The sequence below is a fragment of the Poecilia formosa genome, unplaced genomic scaffold, assembly GCF_000485575.1.
Source record: "Poecilia formosa unplaced genomic scaffold, Poecilia_formosa-5.1.2 Scaffold55, whole genome shotgun sequence".
NCBI classification, from domain to species: domain Eukaryota; kingdom Metazoa; phylum Chordata; class Actinopteri; order Cyprinodontiformes; family Poeciliidae; genus Poecilia; species Poecilia formosa.
The window spans coordinates 2,202,403-2,226,123 of record NW_006799994.1 but is presented as its reverse complement, the minus strand read 5'-3'; the positions used below and the strand labels follow the sequence as shown (position 1 = coordinate 2,226,123).

General features: G+C 40.7%; 2 protein-coding genes across 4 annotated transcripts in view; both read right to left on the bottom strand.

The window, feature by feature from the left end:
• fgd4a (FYVE, RhoGEF and PH domain containing 4a) overlaps positions 1-6,498 on the bottom strand; it is a gene marked incomplete at its 3' end in the record, with an annotated part of 60,304 nt that extends 53,806 nt beyond the window's left edge. Inside the window, exon 1 of the mRNA XM_007553278.2 lies at positions 6,153-6,498. Within this exon, the coding sequence (XP_007553340.2) occupies positions 6,153-6,255 (103 nt within the window). The remainder of the gene's footprint in view (positions 1-6,152) is intronic.
• Positions 6,499-7,104: 606 nt separating this feature from the next.
• The window catches only part of bicd1a (bicaudal D homolog 1a), a 33,452-nt gene continuing 16,835 nt past the window's right edge, over positions 7,105-23,721 (bottom strand). The window contains exons 3-10 of one of the 3 annotated variants that reach the window (XM_016672053.1): positions 18,118-18,270; positions 16,878-17,369; positions 14,892-15,284; positions 13,711-14,481; positions 12,783-12,934; positions 12,497-12,707; positions 11,308-11,393; positions 7,105-9,512 (exon numbers count right to left, since the gene is read on the bottom strand). In XM_016672053.1, coding sequence (XP_016527539.1) covers positions 9,392-9,512; positions 11,308-11,393; positions 12,497-12,707; positions 12,783-12,934; positions 13,711-14,481; positions 14,892-15,284; positions 16,878-17,369; positions 18,118-18,270 — 2,379 coding nt within the window. In that variant the 3' untranslated portion in view covers positions 7,105-9,391. The remainder of the gene's footprint in view (positions 9,513-11,307; positions 11,394-12,496; positions 12,708-12,782; positions 12,935-13,710; positions 14,482-14,891; positions 15,285-16,877; positions 17,370-18,117; positions 18,271-23,721) is intronic. The other 2 variants (XM_007553238.2, XM_007553239.2) reach the window with 2 other exon arrangements.

The following is a 23,721-nucleotide window of genomic DNA, read 5'->3' as shown; positions in this document are numbered from 1 at the left end:
TAAAAGTTACTCATGTAAATGTAGCTAGCTACCACTCAACTCTGTTTTAGGAACAAGTTAGATGACATTTTAAATCAGACATGATTGTTTTAAATAATGTCTCCAGTATCACAAACTGGAGACAGTTTGTCATCAACACTTCATTTGCTTTGCAGCAAATGAAGTGTTGATGTTTCATTTCAACAAAGCTAGAAATAAACTAAAAATTAAGACGCAACATAAATACATATAAAAATGTAATCTAAATAAAAGTTTCACATTTTTAAACCTGGGTTCATTTCAGCAGTAAGAGCGCCAACATTCCCTGATGAACAAAATAAAACTCTTGGTATTTGTCTCCACCTGCTGGGAGTTCTCGGTACTGCTACAGTAACGCCCTTCATCTGTCAGTATTTCTGCATATTCTGAGGTTTATTACTCAAACAGGAATTCGCCATATCCTGTTATATGCAACTAAAGTCCCACTGATAACCAACTGAACGGATAGATGACGTCATCTTCATATTACACAAGCAGCATAGCTTGAAATATTCTTATAGGTCATAAAAAATAATAAAAAAAAGCACTTCTGCTTTCCTTCATCTAATAAGCCGTTATATTTTATAGCTAAAAGTAAATAATTTCTGGACAGCTGCAGAATGTATTTATGGACACTTTGAAGATAAATACCTCAACAACCAGGAAGTGAACTGAGTGACTGACCAGAATAGTTTTATAGGTTTGTTAATTTTTTCCTTCCTGGGTTCCTTTTCTTCTTCCAACACTCCTTGTGACCTTTAGCATCGTGGCTGCTATCACCTGAGCCAGGTGTGGATATATACTGAACCTCCATTAAGGAACAGCTCACGTATTACATTATGCAAGAAAGAGACACCTGGATTACAGTAACCCTCAGTTTCACTACGCCTGAATGCTGCCATGTGATTGGCCATTTGCCTACTGCTGTTAAACTGTTGAAGTGTAACTAGTTATAACGTAGCTTGTGAGTATAATAAATGTTATGAATGATTTTAAGAGAAAAAGCTGAGAGGAGGAAGTTACCATAATCTAATTGAGAAGGAACATTGATGAGGACGGCTGTTCTGAGCAGAGAGACGGACGGAGACGGCCGACGTTCCAAAGATTAAATATCCAGACAGAGAGGAGATCCAAGAGATAAAGTGCTGTTCATGATCCCACAGGGAGAAACTCTGGAATCATTTTAAACCGGTCATATTCTGTTTTCTTAGAGTTCTGTTTAAAGCTGCAGAATGAAACTTTTACAGGAAAAAAACTTCCCATATAGTATAATATGAGACAGATAATCTGTGAAAACATCCACTCCTGGTCAAGAACAAGCAGTCAGAGCCATGAGAGGAGGGTCTTAGCGCTGCCAATCAACCTTGTGTTTATTGACAGCAGAAAGAAAGGGGGAGGAAGTGAGCAGCACATACACAACAATGATCGACAGCGCTAAAACCCTTCACGCGTCTCTGATTGGTTGTTTCTGACTGAGTGATGTTTTACTCCTGTTAGTACTGGGAGCACTGGGAGAAGGCAGAGGAGCTGTTTATATTATACTGCCACAACATGTAAATGTAAAAAACATATTTTAAATAAAGTGACATCCTGTAGCTTTAAGGGAGTTTTGACAAAAACATAATTTAATTTCACAAAGGCATCAGAAAGGAAAGATGGCGGAGAGAGAGCTGGGTGTCATCCGCACAGCTGGGAAAACAAACGGCAGATTCTCTGAAGATAAGACCAACTGGGAGAAGATAGAAGAAGAAAAGGACCAAGACCAGAACCCTGAGGAACACCGGCGGTCACTGAGGAAGACTGGGCCTTGACCACAACAACCTCAAACACGAAGATTAAATGCATAGCATCAGATGGTATCTATGGCAACAATATAATGATAGAAATTGTTATTCTAATTTATTTAAATCTTAAATTTTATCTCCACTGAAAACCACCAAACAAAATTCAACAATATTCTCAATCTGAATAAAAAAATCTAAATATTTCAGAGCTAAGGTGGAAATTCAAACATTTACCCTGACAGTTAGGAAGCTGAATGCAGTGGCTCGGTTTGCTTATGCCTTGGGCCGGCTCGGTTTGCACATTACTCACACAGCTGAATTATCAAGAATAATCACTTTTCAAAGACGTTTCCATCTTCAAAATAAAAACACTGGCATATTGGAGCCACCTGCTCTGAAATGGTTCAGCAAAGCACAGAAAATAATAAAACAAATCTGAGCGGCTGCAGAAGTGAGACAGAGAGTCGGTTCAGCTCCAGATGAATGAGCGGCAGGGGAGGACAACAGCAGCAGGACACACAGCTCCTAATTCATACAGTCCCACTGCTCCTCTCTGAGCCAACAACAAGCAGCTCATTGTTGGAAAACAGCCGACCGTCTTCACAGAAACACCAGCACTCAGCTACAGCTCAAGGTCCAAATCCGCTCTGCTGACGTTTCCTGGAAAAACCTGCAAACTCTGAAGAAGTTTCAGCTCTGCTGCACAGGATTCAGAATATTTTAACACATCACAACCACAAGGTGCAACATATTTCACTGAAATTTCATCTGACAAATGAAAAGTGGGAAGAATCAAACCTTTCTGGAATCACCTTCTGGGTTTTGATGTGGCGACAGTGGAGAGGAAAAACTCCAGTCTCATCTTGTTTTACATAAAATGTGATAATTTAATTTCTTTAAATATCTGAAGCTCAGACAGATGGAGCAACATCTGTGAACATCAGTTGTCAAGTCATGTCACAGATTCTCAGTTAAATGGAGGTCTGGACTTTGACTAGGTCATTCTAACACATGAATCTGGTGGTTGTCCTGAGGGAAGGTAAACTTTGACCCCAGTCTCAGCTCTTCTGCTGGTTTTCTTATAGGATTTAGCTCCATCCATCTTCCATCAACTCTGACCTGCTTCCCCACAGCATGATGCTGCCTCCACTGTGTTTCATAATACTGACATAAAAGATTCAAACCCAAGACTTTTTATTGCTGCAGGGCAACCATCAGCTCCACTTTTCTTCCACTTCTCACTGCTTCTGAAAATACTAAATAAAACTAAATCACATGTCTTCATAAAACATTGACTGACTGATCATTATAAAGAATAAAACCAAGTTTTGCTTTAAAAATATAGCAAATCTTTCTCATCTTGATGTTTTATGACTATAGTGTTCATTTAGTTACAGACTGCTGAGAAATAAACTTAAAACATTACGGATAATTCCTGTTGGGAAAATGGGATGAAGATAAGACAAAAAACTCCAAACACAGAAAAAACGTCTTCATTATAAAATAGGATCCAATTAAACAACAGATATTAAAGCTTGTTAAACGTAGAGCGGCGTGCGGCTGCAGACCATGTCTGTGTCTGAAGGAAAGCCGGATCATCCAGCCGTGATGAAAGCTCTGCATCGTTACGAGGCTCAGTGAACCGAGGCAACGACTGCAGCAGAGCGTCACAGAAACATGATTCATTATCTACATGGAGGCACAGGGACGCCAAACACTGCATGAGAAGAGGGGCTTCCATCAAAATGTGCAGCATCAGTGATCAGAATGAACAGAAATGATGTAGAGGTTCAGATGTTAAGGATTCCTGCACATTCTGGAGCTGAAGGAAATGAAGTAGCTGATATCTGAGCTGCTTCATCGACAAAACCAAAAATGACTGAACAAAATGGCTGCTTAAGATTCAGATCCATAATTTAGAGATTCACATCTTTTGGTCAACAGCAGGGGCGTCACTAGGTTTTAAGGACACGGGGGGCCTAGCCCCCAGAATATGAACAGGATGTGAACAAATGTAAAAAAATTCTCAAACAGCCACAAAAACAAACAAGTTGCTTTTCCAGTTTTAAAATGTTTAGGGAATAAAAACATCTTACTACAAACTATGACTGTAAGCAGTTATTCGCCATCATAAAATAAAACTGTTTAACGTTGCTTAAACAGTTATAATTTTCTACGGCTGCACATTTAAAACTATTAGGTACCTTTTGGAGAACATTTGTCCAAAGTTTTAGGCTTCCATCATCTTCCAAGCAATTCCAGCCATATTTATAACAATCGCCCAGAATATTAAGTCATGAAGTAAAGAAACCTGGCAGATTTATTATCAATTTTGAGTAAAAAAATTATAGTTTATATGATTATTTATTTAAACTCCAGCCACATTATTGGCAGTTTTTTGTAAACCGAACAACAACAACAAAAAAACACAAACCCATTCCATCGTCCATCTTCATATCAGTAATAATAATAATAAAAAAAACCCACCAAATTATTTAGGGGGCTTGAGAAAACTTTATGGAGGCTTCAGCCATCATAAATTTTACCAGAGACGGATAAAAACAAGCACACAGAGTCTAAAGTACCAGGTGTATTACATGCTAATGGTGCAAAGCAGCAGCTATGCTGATGAATGTTCACACCAGATGATTCCAGGTGAGATTATACCTGCGGTGACCCTGGGTCTGCCTCACTTCCTGAACCCGTTTATAACCCGACTTTATGAAACCGCCACCACTGTCATATGAGCTGAAGTGTTACCTAGTGTGAACACTGCCCCCACCAAGCTCAGAGAAAAGTTCAAGTCTGACTGCGGCTAAGAATCCCCAGCAGCGTGTTTACACAAGTAGCAGTTCCAAGATAAGACCAAATTATGCGAGTTCTTCCTGCCTCAGACAGTCAAGCCCAAACAGAGTCAACAGCTGAACATGGAGCAGGTTCTGAGAAGAGCTGACTAAATCTGCAGCTGCATGTTTGCAGTTTGCAAAGACCCATATGATATGGAGCGCCATTTGTGACAAAAATGACCCAATAATTTGGGTCATTTAGCCTGTCAGAAGAGAAAAAAAAAGATCATATTTAAACAAAGCTATTAATCAATAAATGTCAGTTTCAAACATTTTAATTTGCAAGGTAAATATTTAGCTCTATGCTAGCTAAATAATTAACTAGCTCAGAGCTAAATATTTAGTTTGGAATTAAAAAGCTTCTTGATTACATATTTTTTTGAGTTAAATATTTAGTTCACCAGCTATTTAGCTCAATTTAACTAAGTATTTAGCTTCGTAACTAAAAAGTGAACAAGCAATCTAGCTCTAAATTAAATATTTAGCTTCCTCTGGCTACATATTAAGCTAATATGCAAATTCACTTGCCTATAAGCATTAGTGGATTATCAAAATAAAAGATGGTTCTTCAGAGCTTCCATATAAATTCCAACTAGCAGAGTCACTGTTGAACATCTGCATTACCTTTAAAAAAGCTCATACTTTAATTGTTTTGAACACAGAGACACACAACCATGCACACCCACACCTATGGGCAGTTTGGAGAGGCCAATTAACCTGATAGTCATGTTTTTGGACTGTGGGAGGAAACCGGAGTACCCAGAGAAAACCCACCATGCACAGGGAGAACATGCAAAGTCCATGCAGAAAGGCCGGGGCCGGGAATCGAACCCAGAACCTTCTTGCTGCAAGGCAACAGCTCTACCAACTGTGCAGCCAACAAAATGTTTAATTTGCATCTAAATATTTAGTTCATTAGCTAAATATTTAGCAAACTAAATATGTAGCCTGCTAAATAAATATTTTTCCTCAGGCTAAATATTTTCTTTGAAAATTTGGCATTTATAAATGATTGAATAACATGGTAAAAATATGACTGTGAAAAATGAAACCACATTTTTTTCTCTTCTGACAGGCTAAATAACCCAAAGTGTCGCAGTTAATTTTGACAGTGCAGCACCCCGTATCTCACAGCTTTGAACTGATGCAAACTGTTGGATCAGCTTTTCAGAACTAAGGCTGGAACAAAGAACGTTGTAGGAACAGTTCCTCCAGCAGAACAGTTCAGCTCCTTTAGATTGGAGGAAAATGTTGCCCTCCGGCCACCGGTGCAGCCAGCAGGCTGGGACCCGCCTGACAGCAGTAATGATGAGTAAACAAAGCCTGCATCTGTTTCCAAGCTTTCCCAATCACTCTGAGGGAAACACGTGAGCGCCAATCCAAAGTTAAAGCCAAACAATGGGATAAAACTGGTTTATTCTGGGGGATTTTAGAAATGCAATTGGTGTAAAACACATGAAACCAGAGCAGAGAGGCAGAGAGAGAACATGCCCATGAAACCCACCTGTAGCTCGTCCATGCCCCGCGTCCAGACTGCGCTGCTTCCTCCGAAAGGCGACCCGGTTGAAGCTCTCCATTTTCCCCTCATCCATGGCCCGCTCAATCATTCAGACTGACCGATTCTGAGGATTTCACTGTAAGGTCGAACAAAGATCGAACATAAAAAAAGTATGTTTTCAGAAACGCGCTCCCTTCTTCCCGGCAAATCCAAAGCCGAGCAGTGGCGGCTCCATGCGCGTTCCCGTCACTGGTCCGCGGTCCGTCCGGGTCCGTCCGGGTCCAACAACCCGACCAGCGACACCCGCAGGAGCTCAGAGAGCGGCTTACGGCGGGCCAGCTTGGTGCTGGTCTCCCTCCAAAGTCACCTTGATGGGGGTGTAGCTCTGAGCCCGGCCCGCCCCGCCCCTCTGGTTCTGCTCGGGAACTTTTCCAACATAAATAATCAGAGGTAATTACTGAGTCTGCAGGTTTTCTGCTGAAACTCAACAACTTCAACGATACTAAAGACTAATTTTCTTTGGTTTGAACTAAATTTAAGGGTAGAGTTTTTTTATTATCTATTTTTACAAATACATTTAAATCAGGTTTAGCTCGCATTAGTCATATTTCTTTCCGTTATAGTAAACCTGTCAACTTCTGAAACCGCATATAAGGAAGTTTAAAGCAGGTTCATAAACCAGTGGTGGTATTAGATTATAATTTTTAATTGCAATCTAATTGCCGGATCTGTAATTAATTGAATTTTAGTCGAAAATTATAAGTAAGCAACATTCTTAGTTAAAAAAATCTCCTTTACTACTAAATTATTAAATAAATAGAAAAGTCATATATTTATTGTTGAGCTCTTTTGAGCTGTACCATTTTCTTTTACTTGAGTAATTTATTTATGGGGGATGTTAGAGCTCGGACCACATCAGCTCATTTCCCATAGCTGAAAATAACCAGGAAGGCAGAACCAAAGGAGAAATCTTTTATTTGTTGTGTATCCAGTTTAACACTGTTTCAAATGGTGGCGAAACTGTAAAACCCACAATATCCCAGCATACTGCAAGCATTCCTGTCAAACCACGGCTTGTTTTCAGGAACCCGGTCAGTCTCTCCGTTCAGACCAGAAGTTAATGAGCCAGCACAGATCCAGCTGCTGCCTCTTCATCACTCTGTAGTTGCAAAAGTATCAATCTGTGGTGAACAAGTGAACACACACGCTGAGCAGTACGTCCACTCAATGGTGTCCTTAAACACACCGATACTGGCTGTGCAGGTTCAGGTTTTAAATCTTTAAATTAGGACATAATATGAGAATGTTGGAAAAGTGCAGAAAAATGAAACTTTCTTGCAGTTGCCACATTTTCTGTGTCTCAAAAAGAGACAAAACTTTAATTTTGTAACAGAAAATGAATTCCTCTCTTATCTGGAGCTTTCTGTTCCTTTGACCTTCCCACACAGTTACTGGCAGAAATGTTTCACCCAGACCAGCCTGTGATTGCTGCTGCTGCTGTATTGCTCAAATGCATAGTGCAGAATTGTGCTTGTGCTGTACTGCATTCTGTCTGGGGAAGCAAAGGGAGACGGCGACACGGAGAGGCTGCATGGGGAGCCGCTTTTAAGTTACTGTCAAAAATTAACACAATTATTAGATTTATTTAGCCTGTCATAAGAGAAAAACATGGCGGCTCACTATACAAAGTCACATTTTCACCGCGTTATTCATTCATTTATAAATGTTAATATTATATATTATTTAGCAAACTAATCATTTAGTTGACCAACTATACATTTAGCTGCAAGCTAAACATTTAGTGGTTGCTTTAAAGCTCTAGCTTTAAGGTGAATTCTTAGCGAGTAAGGTACACATTTAATGTAAAACTAAGTATTTTGTTACAAGCTAAATATTTAATTTCAAACTAAATATGAAGCTAGTTCAGAGCTAAACATTTAGTTTTGGGCTAAACATTTAGCTTACTAACTAAATCTTTATTTAGCAAGTTAAATACAGTATTTAGTTGTCTCTGACCTAACTGTTCAATTTGGAACTAAGCATTTAATTTGTAAACTAAATGTTTAGTTTGGAGCTAAATATTTAGCTTCATAATAAATATTTTAGGTTAAGTCTGTAAATACTCTCTCGATGACATTTAACTTGCTGCTAAATATTTAGTTTAAACTGTGACATTTATAAATGAATATATAACATGATGAAAACATGCTGGTAACATCTGACTGTAACTCTAAAAATGGACCCAAAGTGTGGAGCTGCAACGTTTTTTTCTCTCTGTGTCACAATGAGGAAAAGAATCAGTAGCATGACTGAAAATACTCAACGAGGAAAATACAATGAGTAGATGACAGAGACCTTAATGCAGCATTTAGAGTTCATTTAAACGGCGCAATTCAAAATGAAAAGCAGCTCAAAACGCCTGATCAAATCCACTCAGTTTCTGACAGCTGAGCTACAAGCATCACCAGGACCCAGTGTAAAAAATGTGTCTAATAAATAAACAAGAAGTGATATAAAACAGTCTTTGTATATCTAATTTAAAAATGTTAAAATAATTCATAAATAAGCATCGCAAGAAAAACCTGTGAAAGAAAAACAGCTGAAATCCACCATCACAAACACGAAACCTTTTCCTGTCATTAGTCTGCTGGATCCGCCGTCCAAAGCGTCTAGGAGCTACTTTGTAGAAAAAACCTCCATACATGATTTATTTGTTTGTTATTCTCACAAAACTCTACATGGTTTAACTAGGTACGTTTTTTCTAGAAAGCGTCTAAATCAAATGTTTATTTTCGTTAAATTTTTGATGGAAGAACAAAACAGACTGTGTTGTGAAAGTGAATCTGTGAAACCGATTACTTCGTCTCCACAGCAGGAATGAATTCTTATAAAAAACATAAGACAGAAGAAAAACATACAAGCATTAATAAATCCCATAAATAATAAATAGTCAATAAATTATTATTAAATAACAGTGAACTAATTGAAAGATTCCAGTTCAGCGTCAGCAGCATTTCTGCCGGTCAGTCCTCCTGCAGGAAGTCGCATCCAGAAAACGGGGAGCGCGTCCTGCGTCTCTTCTACGACCCAGGTAGCCGGGAGGCCCGCCAGAACCGGGCCAGAACCGGGCCGGGTCCGGCCGGGGTGGGGGACAGAGGAGGCCCCTTCCTCATCCAGGGCGTGTCTGCCTATGCGTGGCTCCTATGGGTCCGGGCCGGGGGCGGGGCTAGGTGCCGGGGGCGGGGCTAGGTGCCGGGGGAGTGGGGCTGGTGGGCCATGCAGCTACGCGGGTCGCACGGCGAGAGGAGGCTGCGACTGCTGGACAGGACCGCTTGGTATTCCTGGAGGTCTTCCAGAAATTTACGACTGAAAAAAAAAAAAAACAAATGAGAAAAACTTTTACTGAGCAAAAGGAGGATAAAAATGGTGAAATGTGTTTAAAAAAGGAGCAGTTCACTCAGGAATATTGAAACATTTTGGGAAAAGGAGTTTAGCTTTCCTGTAAAGAGTTAGTTTGCTTGCAGGAAACAAAGTTGCTTGCAGCCGCTGGGTTTGCTGAGCAAAACGAAAATCAGAGTCTGGCTGTGCAACGTCTGCAGATTAGTCACAAAAATCTGCACAAAATGCTGAAAATAAACCAAACCTGAAGCAAAAAGAACCTCAGAAGCATTCAGACCCCGTGGACATGAAGAGAGATTCATTCAAGGTTTGCTGCAAATTTTGGAAATAAAAATCTAAAGAAATGTCACATGCACAAGTACTCGCTTAACTTAGGCTGACCTGTATAGCTTCTCCTACCTGGGGTCAAAGTTCACCTTCCAGCAGGATGACCCCACAAAGCACACACCCCAAAAATGACCAATTAAAAGCTGGTTCTGCAAAGTATGGACTCAGATCGGGTTAATGCAGATTCACTGTGGTTTGTTTCTGTTCTCACAGACGAAAAGGTCCCAGAGGAGTGAATAGTTCAGCAGCATTCACACCTTTTGAGGTGAGGCGGTTAGTCAGACGTACTGGCAGCATTATGCTGAGGGCCAGGTCTTCTCGTTTCAACCAGGACAAGAAGCTGAAAAATGTTTTTCTTCCTTTAAGCATAAAAACCATATAAAGTTGCTGCATCTATCAGGACCCAAAATCATTTGATAAAAGTTTAACTTTAAAGCACGACTGGAAAGAAAGACAACAAAAACACAACAGAAACAAACATATAGAGGCCTCAGATACACAAAGTAAATCCTCTCTGTTAGGTTTGATCAAACGACTTTTTAAGGGGCGTGTGCAAAAAAAACTATTCTTGATTCTCCTTTATGATGATTTAAAATCAATTTAAAAAGTTTTGTAAAATTTGCTGTCCATCAGCCTCCATTTTGTAACTAAACAGGAAGTTCTGACACAGATGATACTGAGACGTATGCAGAAAGAGATTCAACCGGCTCCGTCTTCGCTGAAGGAAAACATTTTGGTTTTTACCGAATCCCTGGGGAGTCGAGCTGGTTTATCTGCAGAGGGGACGTGAATACGGAGCGCTAATCCGACCAGCGAGGAATTATCAGTAGATAAATATTACAAAACTGTCAACTGGCTAAAACTTCCTGGATGGAAATTGCAACACTGTTGTTCTCGGAAGAGACAGTCTGCAGGAAAAGCAAAAAGCTCTTTGTAAAAGCAAATCAAGAGATGCAGAAAAGGAGTGATTGCGTCTAAGCATGGATTAATATTTAAAATGTAATAAGTGTGAAAAAGAATGTTAATGTCTCCATTTGTCTTTCTGCCTGGCAAAGCAGACTGGAGTCAGAAATCAGCATAATTCATGAATAGTTGCTTTGAAAATCAAAAATCAGAATTGAATCGTGAGTAGAAGGGTCAAAGATTCTCATCACTGTTTTTAACATCACAAATGAGTAAATTTAGTTTCTGGACAAATGTAGACGGTTGAGTCCAAGCTCCAAGTGAAAAAATAAGCATCTAAAGAGAACTGCCATGCAAAATTACACATGCAAAGAGAGAAAATCTTCAACCCTAGAATGAAAAGTGGATCATTTTGATGCTGTGTTTTATTCATAAACTGCTACGTGATGGAAGTGTGACTACAGAGAACATGCAGGACCAATTATCCAGATGCAGAGGTGTGAAAAGGCCAGCAGGTTCTCTAGCGGGTTACCTGCGGGCTAAGGAGGCTCTCCCTCGCCTTAGTTGTGGGGAGAATGTCGGTACTGAGGCAGAAGGCTGCTGACAATCTACAAAAAACTGATAAATTAGACAGATATATAGAGTGGTGACACTCGAGGTTAGAGAACAGGATGGCAAAAGCAAAACAGGAGGATTAGTTCAACACTTCAGATAAACATTTATGAAACAGCTGCTGTTTGAATAAAAGCATCAGCATGAACTGGAACCAGTTACTGGCACACAAACAGCTGATTGTACCCTGCTCTGGAATAAAACACATGAAGGAGACATAATCCAACACTGCCACCTAGTGGTGTAGATGTGTTACTCTGGGTCAGGATCGGACTGAGGAGTCATCCTCAAAACAGCAGGCAGCCATGAAACACATGGTAGTTATAATTACTGTAAGTTACTCATTTCTGTTGTTAGTTCCTAAACCTTCCACAAGGAGGTGCTGTGAGTCACAACGCATAAACTGCTTCTGCAGCCATTTTTGGTTCCTGGTTGTCATGTTGTCAAATATTTAGTATCAAAATACAGAACAACAATTTTTTAAATATTGAGTATCAAAACAGAGAACAACACTTTAAACTGAAAATACTGACATGTAGAAAATTCTGATGATTAAGAGGAGAAAGTTCTTTATACCATAGAAACTTTCTCATATTTGTCCCATTACAATAAATGTACAAACTGTGAAGTTGAAAGAAACACATCTTGGTTTGCAACTTTTTTTTTTAATCTGAAGATTTTTTCTTTTTCCTGAGTCGATACTTTGTAGAATCACATTGTTGCTGCAAGTCTTTGGTTCTAACTTAGCAAAACAACAAGGAGGCATGAGCCTTTATATAAACTAATGATTCCTCTAAAAACACCTGGCTGTGGTGGGCCAGACATCAGACATAAAGTTTCATTTAGCATTTTTTGCAAACTTTCTTTGATGGCACTCAGCTTCCGATAAATGAATTCTTCCAGATGAAGTGCTAAATTACTTGGATGTTTTGTAAAGTTTGTTAAGTCCAGCTAACTTTGTAGTTCACCACTGAGGTTCAGCTTTACCACGGTGTTCAGAACAGCTGAGAAATGGTTTTTCTGTGACGGTCGTAACAGAACCGACCCTCAGGTACAAATCAGAGTCAGCTGACGCCTGGGGTGAAATTAAAGGTACACACATGACTTACTTTGGGTGGGCTGCTTTTTATCTTGGGCACTTTGGCGCCGCGGCCGCGGTGAATCTGCTCGTGGTCAAACTCCAGGTCCTCCAGCCGCTGCGTCAGGGCGAGCTTCTGCTGGATCGCCATCCTGAGGAGGGAGTTGAGCGTCTTCTTCTCGTCCTCTGCTGCGGCCAGCTGCCTCTGCATCTCGTCCAGCTGGGTGACATACTCATCACACCTGCAGACAGACAGAAGGTGAGGAGGTTTGGTCCCTGCAAGCCAGGGAAGCCATTCCTCTGATGGAGTTCCTCACCTCGTGGCAAACATGGCTCTGAGAGAGGAGAAGGTGGCAGCGTCTTCCTTCAGAGCCTTCAGTTCATTCCTCAGCTTCATCATGGTCTCTGTCACCACTGACTTTTCATTCTCATACTTGCTCTTCAGGTTAGCCAGGGCATTTTCTGCTGTCTGCAAGAACGAATATTTAACTATGAATTTCACTGAAAAATATACTGAACTCAGAAATTCTAACGGTTTTGCAAACATTCAGCTGTGCAAATGGCTGGGGGGTCATAGCCCCGCCTTCAAGGTGCAGCTCCTCCTCAGAGCTGCAGGTTCTGAGCTTCTGCCTCACAGAGCAGCTCTGCTTCACTCGGCTCCTTCAGACTAGCCAGCAGCAATTAGCAAACACATGGTTACTCATTATAGGAGCTACTTCTCAGTGAAATGGTGGTAAAAATGTTGTTAAAGGGTTAATAGAGGAGCCATGTTGGGATGACTTCCTGAAGGCGGAGCTTCAGAAAGAGCAGGAGTTTTTAAAGAGACAGAGGCCCAATTTCAAGGCAAATGTTTTAAAGTCATATTTCATATGAAAAGCATTTTTATAACAACTGAAGGTAATTATGCTATAAAATGGAACTATGTGCCTGAAAACACATAATCTGGAACAAACATCCAGAAAACAGCGAAACAGCTGAAACACTGAGTTTGTTTTGGTCGAGACTAAAACCCACATGTTCAGAGCTGCTTTTGAATCATAATAAATGGAATATTGATCAACATAATTGATGTTTATTGATGATTGTAACAATGACACTGTACAAAATACTGTTACTGTTTCTTTGACTGTTTGATGTTTTCAGCACTTGTGCTTTGATTTACAATACAACCACTTTGAAGAAATGACAAGTCTTTTTAATAGCTATTTATCAAAATGTTTAGCTTTAATAAAAGAAGTATTTTACCTGTTTATTGGCCTTGAGGACGAGCCGCAGCGTGGCGATCTGCTCCCTCTTGGTGCTGAGCAGCGACTTGAGCTTCAGGATTTCCTCCATGCACGACTCCTTGTCCTTGTCCAGCATGGTGGCCATCTCCCTGGCTGCAGCTCTCTGCCGGGACAGCTGCAGCGAGCGGTCCACGGCCCGCTGCAGGTGCTTGATCTGGTCTCGGATGATGGCGTTCAGGTTGTAGATGTTCATCGGCTCCCTCCGCAGGTCGCCGCCCGTGTCCGACGGCACCGGAGACGGGCAGCGGGATATGCTGATGGAGGGCGAGCCGCTGATGTTATGGATGGGGCTGCTGTGGCAGGACGACGAGTCCGCCACGCTGCCCGCCGTGTTGCCCGCTGCGTTGCTGTGGTGGGCGTCTCTGGACGGGGAGTCCATTGGGCTGCGCGGGGAGTCGGACGAGCAGGCTGCGGACGCGGCGGCGAGGCGGCGCGCCAGGCGGGGAGACAGCAGCGCCCGTGGATCCTCGGGGCCCTTCAGGCTGCCGCTGCGTGTGATGCGGCTCTGCCGGTAGTAATCCAGCATGACGCGGTTGGGCGTCTCGTTGTTGCAGAGGCAGACGTGGTGGTAGAGCTGCGCCAGCTCCTCGCTGAAGGTCACCAGCTCGTCCTGCGCCGCGTTCAGCATGCTCTGGCTCTCCGTCGCCGTGTTTGATGCGGCGCGCAGCTCGGCCTCCAGGCCAGCCACGCGCTCCCGGCTCTCACGGTAGCTCCGCTCCAAATGGGAAACCTGAGTATGTTCAAGAAATCGGTGAGATTATGGGCAACTTCTTACGTAACACCAGAATGGTACTGTATATATGCTTTAGGTCTGTAACTAATGATTATTTTAGTAATCGACTTTTCTGACTATTAACCAAATAAGAACTGGCACATTGTGCAGCCTGTCAGGAATGCTAAGGCTAGCTAGCACAGCCACTGATGAGGGCAGATAAACTGTTTTCCTTTAATGGGAAGCTGATTCTCTACCAATACAACATTTAGCAGGGAGTACATGAAGTGATTGACAGTGCTAAGCCCCTCCTCCTGGCTCTGATTGGCTGTTTTCGGTGCATTTCTTCAGACAGCAATACCAGCTCAGGCAGAAGTGGAGAGTATTTGATCAGATGAAGAAGTCAGTCTGTGTCTGAGGTAGCGAACCTGCTCAGTCAGCGCCTGGACCCGGTCGTCGTTGTGGCAGTCTCCCTGGCCCTCCACCGCCTGGTTGTACTTCTCCTTTAAGGCTTTGAGCTCGGCCTTCAGGTCGATCACCTCCGTCACCGCCACCTTGTACTTACACTCCAGGATCTCAAACCCGTGGATGTCAGGGTCGAGGCAGCCGTTGGACGACGGCGACGGGGAGCCGCCGTCGGGCTTCTCGCTCTCCTGCGGGTCGTCCAGCTCCTTGTCGGCGTTCAGGTGTTTGAGGGTGTTGACGTGTTCGGTGAGGCGATGGACGCGCTCGTTCTGCTCCGTCAGGGCGCCCTGCGTGTGCTGCAGCTGGGTCTGCGACTCCTGCAGGGTCATCAGCAGAGCCGCCTTCTCACGCTCCACCTGCAGGACGGAGATGGAGAAGGAAAAGTTATAACTTCTAAAATGCTAAAAATGTGTAACAATAAATATTTTGTTGCATAACCTGAAATATTGACTGCAGTTCTCTGTTTTTACGTTTTTATTTACCTTGTTTGTCTTTTTATTTCCTGTTCTGGCATTAAATCAGTTTTACTTGAAGAGCAGGTTTTGTTGTTTTTCCCATTTTGAGCAGTGGCTGAGATAAATGGGCCTCCAGACGGAGGAAAAGCTTTTTGATGCTTTGACATTCCAGCAATAATTTAGGTTCGTCAGCTCGTTATATTATGTCAGAAACTAAATAATAAGCAAGCTAAATATTTAGTTCAAAAATGCAATATGTTTGATCCAAGTTTGGAGATAAATAGTTAGCAAGCTAACAGTTAGCTCAAAAGTATTTAGTAAGCAAAATATTTAGTATGGAGCTAAATATGTTGCTAACTAAATATTTGTGACATTTATAAATAAATTAAAAACTTGGTGAAAATATAATTTTGAAAAATTGCTGTTAATTTTTGTCTGTGTATCTTTGCAAATGGCACCAGCCTCTAATTAATCCACAACTAGTATAAAATGGTGAAGTAACCATGTCAGCAGTGGAAAACATTTCCACTAATATTGCAGAAGGAAATTTAATTCCCAGAATCCCTCTGGATCCCAGCTAATGCATCTGTCTGTGGTAAATGTACAGTAATAACGTTATTTGATATTAATGACAATCTGAAAGGATTCAAGCTTGATTCTAAATCAGATGCACAAAATGGACAAATATAAAAATTTCTCTTACATCTCAACTCATAACCTGAACTATAATCTTCACAGATTTAATATTCATAAACCTGTTAGTTTATGAATTCAATGTTTACTGCAATATTTGCTGGTCTGTTGTGTATACAGTCTAATGTCAATTTAAAATTTAAACTATATACACATATGAAGAGCCTCAGTGAAAACATGTTTTCAAAACAGTCCAAATAGATTGGATGTATTTTTTTCTCTTTCCTACGGAAAGTTTCTGTTTACATCATAGGCTTGTGGTGCATTTCCATCCTAAAGAAAAAGATATAAAAGTAATTTCACAACGAGATATTAAGATACATGGAAAGTATGATGGCCACTGTAAGAAAGGCAGTAAAAAAGGCTTACAGTATTCAGTTATGAACTGATTAGTACATTACTGTGTGAGAAAACACAAAAGAAAAAAAAATTCCCCATGTCCCCTACAGGGCTCCGTACAATCTCAAAATTTGTTTATTTTCTAGAAAAATTTTTGACTTCTGGAGCTCAGAAATTTCCATATTTTTTTAAGGAAAATTTCTGAGATTAATCTCCAAATCTCTGAGTTTTTCTTTCAATTTTACTTCTCTTTTTTCCTAAAGGCCCTAATAATCCGTCATATTGATGTGATCAAGTATGATTAATCAGATTATGAATTGGTGAAAGGCCAGATTAGTTATTCTATCAGCTTGTTGTCTAAAAGCTGGACTATAGCGTTTAAAAAGGTCGACTCACGTCTCTGATCTGCTGCTGATTTCTCCGCCTCAGCAGAAATCCATCATTTAAAGTCACATGACTCACCTGCAGCAGCTGCTGCTTCAGCTTCTGCATCTCGGACAGGTTGAGCTCGCTGAACAGGTCCGGCACCAGGCCGTCCGCCTTCCTGCCGGCGCGGTAATCCCCGCTGGCCTTGGCCAGGACGGGGCCGTGGTGCAGGTGGCCGTTGCAGCGGTTGCTGTCCTCCATGTTGCCGTTGGCAGCAGGGATGGTGCTGCCGTTGGGAACGTTGCCGCTGCCGGTCTCCTCGGTGAACTTGAGGCCCTCGACGCCGGTGACGGTGAGCGCCAGGTGGGCCCCGGCCCCGTACACGCTGTCGCTCAGGCTGATGTGGTGGGCCAGCTCCTTCCTCAGGTTGTTCTTCTGCTCGCGCTCCGTCTTCAGGGCGTCCAGCGCTTCCTCCAGCTGTCCCTCTGAGATGTCCTTCAGACGCAGAGCATCCTCCAGCTGGCTGTTGAGGAGGACCGTCTCCTCCTCCAGAACTTTGATTTCATGTTTCAGCCCCTCATACTCCACCTGCAGCGCAGCAGGAAGGACAGCAGTCACTCAACTGGACACACTGGTGGGTCCCCAGTCACTCTGACCAGAAACTAGTTTTCTACCTTTGTGTCAAAACTTCAGATATCCTAGAATTAAAAACTTCAAAAATTTTACAAAAATATAATTTACCAAAATCACAATGAATTTAAGAAAACCCCTCCTGAATGGATGGATGGATGAACAGATAGATGGATGGATGAATGGATGGGTGAACAGATGGATGGATGGATGGATGGATGGGTGAACAGATGGATGGATGGATGGGTGAACAGATGGATGGATGGATGGATGGATGGATGGATGGATGGTTTTCCAAACTTATCCGGATGGAAAATGTTCCAGCCTGAACAGAAACTTTGAGGAACCAGAGAGTTTCTCTAAGTTTGTGCTTTTATTCTGAAATCTGAATGAATTCTGTTTCCTGTTGAATTAACCCCTGACACACTGGACAGCGTTCGACCTCTGGACTTCAACGTAAAAGAATGCATTAGACAGAAAGGATGTGATCCAGGTGGAGGATCCATCAGCAGAGTGAGACCCGAGTGACTAAAACAAAGCAGCTGCTTCTTCTCCAAACTGATGACCAGTCGGCCAGCATCACATTTCCTTGAGGCGGGTAAAGTGAGAATGCATACATGTCATGAGTGGGTGAAAAGTAACACCGTAATGACGTGCAAACTCTAACCCAATAGGAGAACAAAGTGTTGATGATCATCTTTGTGACCTGGCTCTGCTTGAGCGTGGAGACCAGCTTCTGCAGGGTGATGTTCTCCTCCTCCAGCTCGCTGTAGTCCTGGAGGAGACGCGTCTCCCTGAATTTATACTCCTTGATCTCCTCCCTCATCCTGCTGCGCTGCAGGTCCAGCATCTCGTTGCTCTGCAGGAGAACCAGAACCAGAACCAGAGAGGAAGGTAGAGACAGAGGGGGTCAGAAGAGACAGTTTAATAGTCAATGGCTGATTAAGTACCTGAGTGAAGTTCAGATCTTACAAAATTGGTGCCAATGATGCACAAATTAAATTTTGTTACCACACAAACACTTGACACCAATTTTGTTAGATGTGGGTAATGTGGAGGGGCTGGTTGACCTTTTAACCTTTGAACTTTCATTATCTTCAAACCAAAAGCAGCACAGACGAAAATTTTTACTGCACAAACGTTTGACAGCAACTGCGTCTGATTTGAAGAAGATGGGGGGAAACTTCACTCGGGTTCGATAGAAGAGTGAAGGAATACAAACTTTCCAAGAAACTACATTTCCAGACTTATTGTTAGTGAAGGGCGACAGGGAGTTAAACTTTTAACACAATATTTTTGCCGCACTGCTGTGATAACGACAAAAGTTAAGATAAAAACTATTTATTTCTTCTTTTTGTTTTGGTAACTCTACAACTGTGACATTAGCCGAGTAAATAATTGAACAATTTGACATTTCGGCATTTCAAAAATAAATTCGCCTAATGGAAACACGTTAATTAAAAAAAAAAATAAAACAAACAACTCACGTTTTAGATAAATAGTTTAGGCACTAGAAGGAGATTGTCTATTTCACAAAACTGTGATGGAAACACTTTTTTTGTTTCCGTCACACGGTCAACAACCGGATGTTGCCGCTGGCGCGATCCACGAAGAAGAAAATGACAGGAAGTAGTAAAATTATCATGTTTTTTTAATGACGTGAACAAACTTATTCGATTTATATTACGTTCCTCATTTAACAGAAATACCACAACTGTGAAATTGTGTTTTTTCGACATTAGCGGAATATAAGGTTTGCGGACATTTATAATGGAAATGCAGCTTGTGTGTCACAGCAATTATAGTTCCACAGAAACAAATACTGGTCATAAGAAACATTCCCATTTGTAATGCGCTTCTTCAGGACACCAGCCATGTATAGAAATCTGATCTGTACTATCACTAAACTGCACACGGTATTTTAAAATTTATTGGTATTTATTTATGTTTTCATTGGACAAACTGTGGAGAAAATATTAGAACTACCAACCTGACAAAAAGACAGATGGGGGGAATAAAAACATCATTAATTGCAATTTATTGCGCCAATAATAAATCAAAATTCTTATCATGATAACAGATTTATCACAATAAAAGCCCACCCCTACTCACATGTTGACATCAGTAAAATCATAAAAGCACATTACCTAAACACCGCCTTTTATCTGTAGATAAACAATTAAAGCTGAAAGCAGCAGATAAATTTTTTACCGAAATATGGCTGAACATGTATGCTAATATGCAACTTTTGACTAATTTTATGTAAAGAAAAGAAAAGCAAAAAATAATGAACTTCTTCCAGAATATGTGAGCATCTGTTCCCTGTTTTTGCTGCAGAGCTGCCTGCAGCTCCCCTGCAGCCCTCTGTGCATAAAGTTAGGCAGAAATGCTGACCCAAAGACAGAGTGAGGGGCCCGAAGACATTTATAGCGCAGAGACGTGATAAAAAAAATCCATAATATCTACAGTTGAAACCAGAAGTTTACATACACCGAATCAAACACGTTTAAATCAAACTTCTAGAAACAACACAAATATTTCTATTTATTAAATACCAAAACATTGAACTAGTTGACCTGAAGCCATTTCTGACCTGCATGTTGAGGCTCATCGTCCAGCTACAGTTTTAACTTCCTGGTTGGTGTATTTAGATGTTGCTTAAACATTTCTACAGAATGTTTTTTCCTCATAATGCCATCGATTTTATGAAGCGGACCAGTTTGAAATACAGCCCCACAGCATGATGCTTCCACTAAGCTAAAACCAAAGGCGCAAAGCAGAGCAGGGCATCTTCAACATCTGCAGTGGTAAAGTTTATACAGCTTCACATGATCTGCGCTGACAGTCGTCTCCTGCTGTAGTTTCATTGAAGTTCACTGACCGAGGGGAAAAATCTGGGTAAAGGAAACTGCAGCGGTTGTTGGCATCAGTTGTTCTGATCCATTTAGTGAATGAGTGACGTGTGTTTAATGGGAGCGTCCCAGTTCTCCCAGTCGCTGCACAGTGCCGAGCTCAGGGCATTTCACTGATTCCCAGCTTAGCACCGGATTTGCCCCCCACAATGGGGTCGTTGCCGTGGTGTCTGACCCCAGCTCGAACTCCTGAGCCCCCCCACGCCGCGCCTGCAGCCATGTTGGCGTTTGGAGGGACGAGCACGCATCATGTTTCCTCTGTGACAAAGGTTGGAACGTTTGTCCGCGTGACCTCTTGACCTTTGGCAACTTTTTGACCCAATTAGTTTAACAAAGATCTGATGGTATAAATTTGTTTTTACATGAAACACAAACACATAAAATATTCAAAAGGAAGATTTTTTACCAAATTCAGCTACAACCAAATCACTATGCAACTAATGTTGATTTGAGTCTTTTTCCTCTACATCAAAAACACTTTGAATGCTTTAAATTTCCCTCCAGTTGAACATCAATTTGTGGACAGTGATGGTAAAAAGTAAGAACACCTCACAAGTTATAGACGTTTAGACACAGAGTGAATATCCAGGGCTGTTTGGGGCGTACTCGGTGCTTCAGAGGCAGAGGTACAAGCTGAGGTTATAGTTAAGGAATTTTGTGGAGTTTTTTTCGGCTATGATTGTTTTTATGTAAAATATATGAATCAGAGTTTTTACTCATATGTCTTTGTAATTTAACAAATACATTGTGGTTCCTTCGTTAAAAACATATATATGTATTACTAAGTATTGTGAATGAACTGGGCTTTATGTTTGTATGCTAAAAAAACATCAAAATATTTATCTGATTTCCTTTGCAGATCTTTTCAAAAATAAATGACCAAAATACCTAAATATACAATTTGATTAAAGAAATATGTGAGAATGTAATTCATGATGTGAAAATCAAAAAAGGGGATATTTAGCTTTTTTTAGAGGGAATATTTTCATGTTGTTTACAGAAAGAAGAGTTAAACTATATGTAGATCTACTAGAATCTGTCAAATATTTTCCTTAAGTGATTATTTACATTTTCACATAAAGCCTTATTCTAATTAATAAAAATTAGGTTAATGTGTAAACAGCAAACATTTACAGCAGTGATTCTGTTAACATTTAGTTTCAAAATAAATATTTAGTTTGCAAACTAACAAAATATTTTCCTTGTTCCTCTTTACATTTCAGCTTCAAACGTAGAACGAGTCGTTTTAATGGCAATGCAGACGTTTACTGATGGATCTACAGCAGCGTTGGCTCGCCAGCAGGAGTTTATGTAGCCAAGCTTTTATTCTGATAGTCCACTTCCAGTCATCGGACAGCAAGTTTGCATTTTAGATATTTTTTTTAGCTCTCAGCTAAATATTTAGTTTAGAGCTAAACATTTAGCTTCCAACAAAATATTTATTTGCTAACTAATTAATTAGTTTGAAACTGGAACATTTACAAACAATTAAATAAGATGGTGAAAATATAATTTTGAGAAATTAGCCCATATATTTTTCTCTTATGAGGACTAAATAATCCAAAATAGTGCTGTTCATTTTTGACTGTGTAACTTATGTACTACAGCACATGTGTCAAACTCAAGGCCCGCGGGCCACATGTGGCCCGCCATGTCATTTTATGTGGCCCCCGCAGCATTTTATAGGCCGACATTGACTTACAATAGGTTTTGAGCACGAATTGACTACAAACTACATCTCCCACAATGCATTCCGATTGTTACCAGCTAACATTACGGCTTCTCACCACTAGAGAGCAGCAGAGTCACCTCAAGCTGCTTATTGGTTTTCCCAGCGAATAAAACTGAGAGATCGACAAGCTAACATCAAAACGTCCAAGAAAAGAAAAATCGATTTACAAGTAAGACTGTGAATGAAGATGTGTGAGCTGGTGTCAGGGCGGCAGGTCGAGCTAGACTTTTTTTGTTATCCTTATCTTGACCGACAACATTAAAAAAATCGGTCATGTACTATTTTATCCGTGAAATTACAATCATATTAACATCGACTATTTAGTCGCATTTTATGCGGTTTAGTTAATATTCACCGTGAATCCAGATCCCATCACAAATTAAGCAGATAAATGTACATTTTTCTCCGTAGTGACAAAAACCCCTGACTGAGGCCCTGATAACTTTTAATAAATTAAATTAAGCAACTTCACTTAAATTAGCATCACTTCACCCGCTGGGGTCTGAACGCACTTCCTCCTGGTTCCCATCTGCAGAAAAATCTGCGCTAATTCATCAGTCAGTTGGATCTGTCTGATCCAAACAGATCAAATGAACTCTGTGAGTGTTTTACCCTGCGCGGTCCGGTGTGAGCTTTTACCAGGAGTTTTTATTTATTTATTTATTTGCGTGGTTTCGCTTCTCCGAAACGGACAGATGTTACGTCTGCAGCTCCTCCAGAGCGCCGCTGTCCTGGGTAACGTGAACCCAGAAGGCTCCATTTGTTAAATCCGCTGGATGAGTTACTTCCAGCGGTTTTTAATTCTTCGCAGCGGCGGAGCCTCGTCCGCAGTGGTTGAGCAGCGGACTGCGCATGTTACAGTCTGATTAACTTCTGCATCGTCATTTATTTCCTCAAGATAAACTACCGACTCCTCAAATGGATTAACACAACGTTGCATTCTCTTTAGTTTTCTCTGGTCTGTAATGGAGACTTGAATTTAACGCACCATTTCAACCAAAGGTTTGTAATGCGCTTCCTAACCATTTTTTATTTGTAAGTATTGATTTTATTTTTTAGTCAAGACTCTGTAGAAACATTTGTCTCTGCTAATGATATCCTCAATACATTTTTTGATCCCAGGCTTAGTTTATGGACTGAACAGACAGAAACAGTTATTATACATTTTGAACTGTTGATTTTATTTTTAATTGTAAAGTGTTGATTGTGAACCTTTATTTATTTTTGAACCCTTTTTTTATTGATTTTATTTATGAACCCTTATTTATTTTGAAGTATTGATTTTATTTTTGAACCCTCATTTATTTTGAAGTGTTGATTGTCTGAAAGCCCTTAGACATGGATTGCCCCATATGGGGTTTGAACCGACAACCTCAGCATTACCAGCACGGTGCTCTAACCTGCTGAGCTAACTCACCTACCTTACAAACTGTTGAGTTTCCATGGATTTAAGAAGAACTTACATGATCTGACCACAATGAAGATTTGATAAAAGTGCTTATATTCTAATGTTTTTCAAACATACATCATATTTTATTTTCCAGAGATTTTGTATTTTGAAGTGTTGATATTATTTTTGAACCATTTTTAATTTGATTTGTTGATTGTATTTCAGAGATATTTTTTATTTTAATGTGTTAATTTTATTTTTGAACCATTTTTAATT